The 3,492-nt window shown below is 46.4% G+C and overlaps 1 protein-coding gene across 1 annotated transcript; it reads left to right on the forward strand.

Annotated features, from left to right (window-relative positions):
• Positions 1-2,460: 2,460 nt before the first annotated feature.
• On the forward strand, positions 2,461-2,943 carry LOC123158215 (probable auxin efflux carrier component 9). Its single transcript, XM_044576293.1, has one exon. It carries the CDS (start codon positions 2,461-2,463, stop codon positions 2,941-2,943), a length of 483 nt encoding a protein of 160 aa, XP_044432228.1.
• Positions 2,944-3,492: the final 549 nt, after the last annotated feature.

A 3,492-nucleotide genomic window follows, 5' to 3' on the forward strand; every position in this document is an offset into this window, starting at 1 on the left:
TCATATGCTATATCAATAAAAATGAAAATTAACTGAATAAGTTTTGTAGAACAGTGGAGGAGAGGACCAGGCCAGTAGCTCTCTCGTGGCTCGCACTCCACTGCATCGAGCTGCTCCATGTTCTAGGTCAGACATGACCTTGCATGGGCCAAGCACTAGTGCAAAAACCCCTTATAGGATTTTCATATCAGCAGCATGTATGAAAAATCGAAACGCCACGGTTATTACACCCAAGTACGAAGTAGTTGCGTGTGTGTTCAAAAGAGAACACGGCTAATGATTGACCAAGTTTTTAGAAAAAAAGTATCAATATCTACACTGCCAAATTTGTATCATTAGATCCATTACGAAAAACATTTTCTTTGTATTGTAGATGTTGATATTTTATTCTATAATCTTGGTCAAACATACATAAGTTTGACTTGCACGGAAACCGATACAACTTATGTTATCGAATGGAGGGAGTATGTGCTACATGTATGCATAGGGCCTGGCCCCGGCCTCACACTCTTGATCGATCTATACATGTTTAGCTCGATGGTCTATTTTTTGGTGAGTCCTGCTCTTGAATGTAATGAAACGTATTGTAATCTTGCGGAAATGTTGTTTGTCATCGATTCGAGCGACAATGTACTACACATGGAGTGTGGTGCAATAGATATTTTTTTAGGTATATATGCATGAGTGGCCAATGTTTGGACAAAATGTTGACTCTTCATTGAGGGGAATAAAAGTTGGCCAAATTGGAGGAAGCCTCCAAAACTCCATTGTATCATGATTGCAAAGAGAAGCACACAAAATTGAACGTCATGCTCAAACTTGTAGCAATGAAGGCAAAACAAAAATTCCAGATGCAAGCATAGATGACACGAGTATTTGCACGAACTTCAACCCTAGGGGAACACATTGCCTAGTAGTATCAATGAGGCCAGGAAGGTCGTGTTCCTCCTTGATTTGTTGCATATAAGATACCACAGATGTGTGAATGACTGCATCATTTATAGGAACGAGTATGCGAACGACTATGAGTGTCCAGAGTGCTAGGATCCCCGATTCAAGCGGGGAAGGAAACCTCCTCAAAAGGTGGTATGGTACTTTCGGCTCATTACCCGTGCACAACCGCGTCTATACTCAAACAAGAAGGACGCAAAGCTCATGTCCTGCAGTCGTGGAGGGACAAGAGGAGTACAAATAATGTCTCCCCAAGTCCAGATGGGTTCGATGTAGAGTTCTTGTTTGCTGTGTGGGAGTGGATTGGAGATGACATAACAAATGGGAAGGAGCCCCGCGCGGCCGAACATGCACATGGTTTTACCTTTTTTTAGTTAAAGTATGTTCAAATGTAATTTTTTTCGTCCGGTTTGCATGAAATCTTTTGTGTTTACATGAATTTCATCCGGTTTGTTGAAACAGTGTTCGAAATGTATCAGACAGCGTGGGGCCAGCTTTGGAGTTGCCCTATTGAATTTTCCTTGGAGAAAACAATGTACATGTCACTTGATGGAGGGATCGTGGTGGACGCTCCTACTTGTTTTCGTGAAAAAAGTTCCTCGTTTTGGCGCATGCATGGCTAACAAGGAGTAGTAGTCAATATGAGTACGGAGTAGTACGTACACGTTAATTTCATTGATAATATGCAATGAGAGACCATAGCTAGAAGCCTAGAACGAAAATAACAACTCATTTTGGCTTCCAAAGTAGGCACGAGAAATGTGTTTTTCGAAAGAAAGTGAGGGATCAACATCGCGTTTCGTCAAACAACCATGCCTCCCACGCCCCACGGCACGTTTGCATGCAAGAGAGAGACATGGACGGAGCTGTTACTATAGCACTTGGCTTGAGCCGACACCTGTGAAATTTGGCAAATCCTATGACATAGGGGCACTGTTGATCGATCAGACATAGTGCAAAATGAAGGTGACCCCATGTCAAGAGACGTGCGCGCTGTGTTGCGCGCACTCATCAGGTCATGATCACGAGACCGCATGCAGAGTTGCAGACACACATGCACATTGAGGAGCCAAAAGACTTGTATGGTTGTACCACTACCTAGTTTACCGATGTTCTCACTCATAGCTAATACGCCGTTGAGCAGTCCTGTTAATCGGCAGTGGACGAATTCCATGACGTTAGTCACTCTGTGGTGCCGCCGGCCATTTAGTAGTACAGCACCGAAGAAGCCGAGTGGTTAACGTCTACGTCAACTTGCGTCCTGCGGCGTGCCACGGCACCACAGACCACACCCTGGCCAGGCCACTATATGTACAATGCAATGGCTGTAGGAACCCCAAAACACTATCACTGGCAGTACCACGAAGGGCAAGGTACGTACTCCCAGTCTCAGCTTAGATCGATCGATCGATCTCGCCAGTCACCATATCAAGACCGTTAGCTGCTAGCCTAGTAGGGCATTCATCGATCATGATCACGGGCTCGGGCGTGTGCCGCGTCGTGGAGACGATGGCGCCGCTGTACACGGCGGCGGCGCTAGGCTACGCGTCGGTGCGCTGGCTCGGGGCCTTCTCCGAGGAGCAGTGCGCGGGGATCAACCACTTCGTCGCCACTTACGCCCTGCCGGCTCTCGTCTTCGACATGGTCTCCACCAACGACCCCTACGCCATGAACGCCCGCCTCGTGGCCGCCGACACGCTGCAGAAGGGGGCCATGCTGCTCGGCCTCATGGCGTGGGCCGCGTGGCCCTCATCCCGCTGCCGCGGCGGCAACTCTGCGATGCGGTGGGTGGTGACCGCCTTCTCCGTGGCGCAGCTGCCCAGCACGATCATCATGGGCGTGCCGCTCCTCGGCGGCATGTACGGGCCCGCGTCCAAGGACCTCATGAAGCAGATCGTCGTGATGCAGTTCTACCTCTGGTACAACGTCGTCATCTTCATGTACGAGTACATGGCGGCGACGGACGGCAGCACCAAGGCCATCCTCATCTGATGAACTACCAAATAGCAAAGCTTTGATCTCGATGTGATTTTCAAAGTTAGGAATTCTTGTTTGTTTGATAAAATTTTGGTATTCTATGGGTTCATGGATCGGCAACAGATAATGTGCAATATAATATTGGTGTCATATATCAAATGAATATTTAGTATATGATTGTCCTACATAAAAGTTAAAATGAATAAACATTATGCATTTTGTTTCTATTTGTATGATTCTTAGAATATCATTGCACTCTGCTGTTTCGTAGGCTAATTAAGAAGTGCCATCGACTATGAAGAACATCAATTTAAATTTAAGAGAACTCGGAAATTCTGGAGACATATGGTATGTTACGAATTATGGTTTGAAGAAAAATAATGGGATAGTGTAAGTAATTATGCCTTTGTAAGTTTGCTCTATGGTAATGCCTAGTTAGGACCTCACCAAAGGTGAATATGTTTGCGGCTTGCCACCTCGTCACCAAGGATGGAGAGACATGGGTTAACGGAATGGAGTGTGGGGCGTGGGAGGTTGCAGACACTAGAGATGGTGGCAGGGTTT

Source organism: Triticum aestivum, chromosome 7B (assembly GCF_018294505.1).
Source record: "Triticum aestivum cultivar Chinese Spring chromosome 7B, IWGSC CS RefSeq v2.1, whole genome shotgun sequence".
NCBI classification, from domain to species: Eukaryota; Viridiplantae; Streptophyta; class Magnoliopsida; order Poales; family Poaceae; genus Triticum; species Triticum aestivum.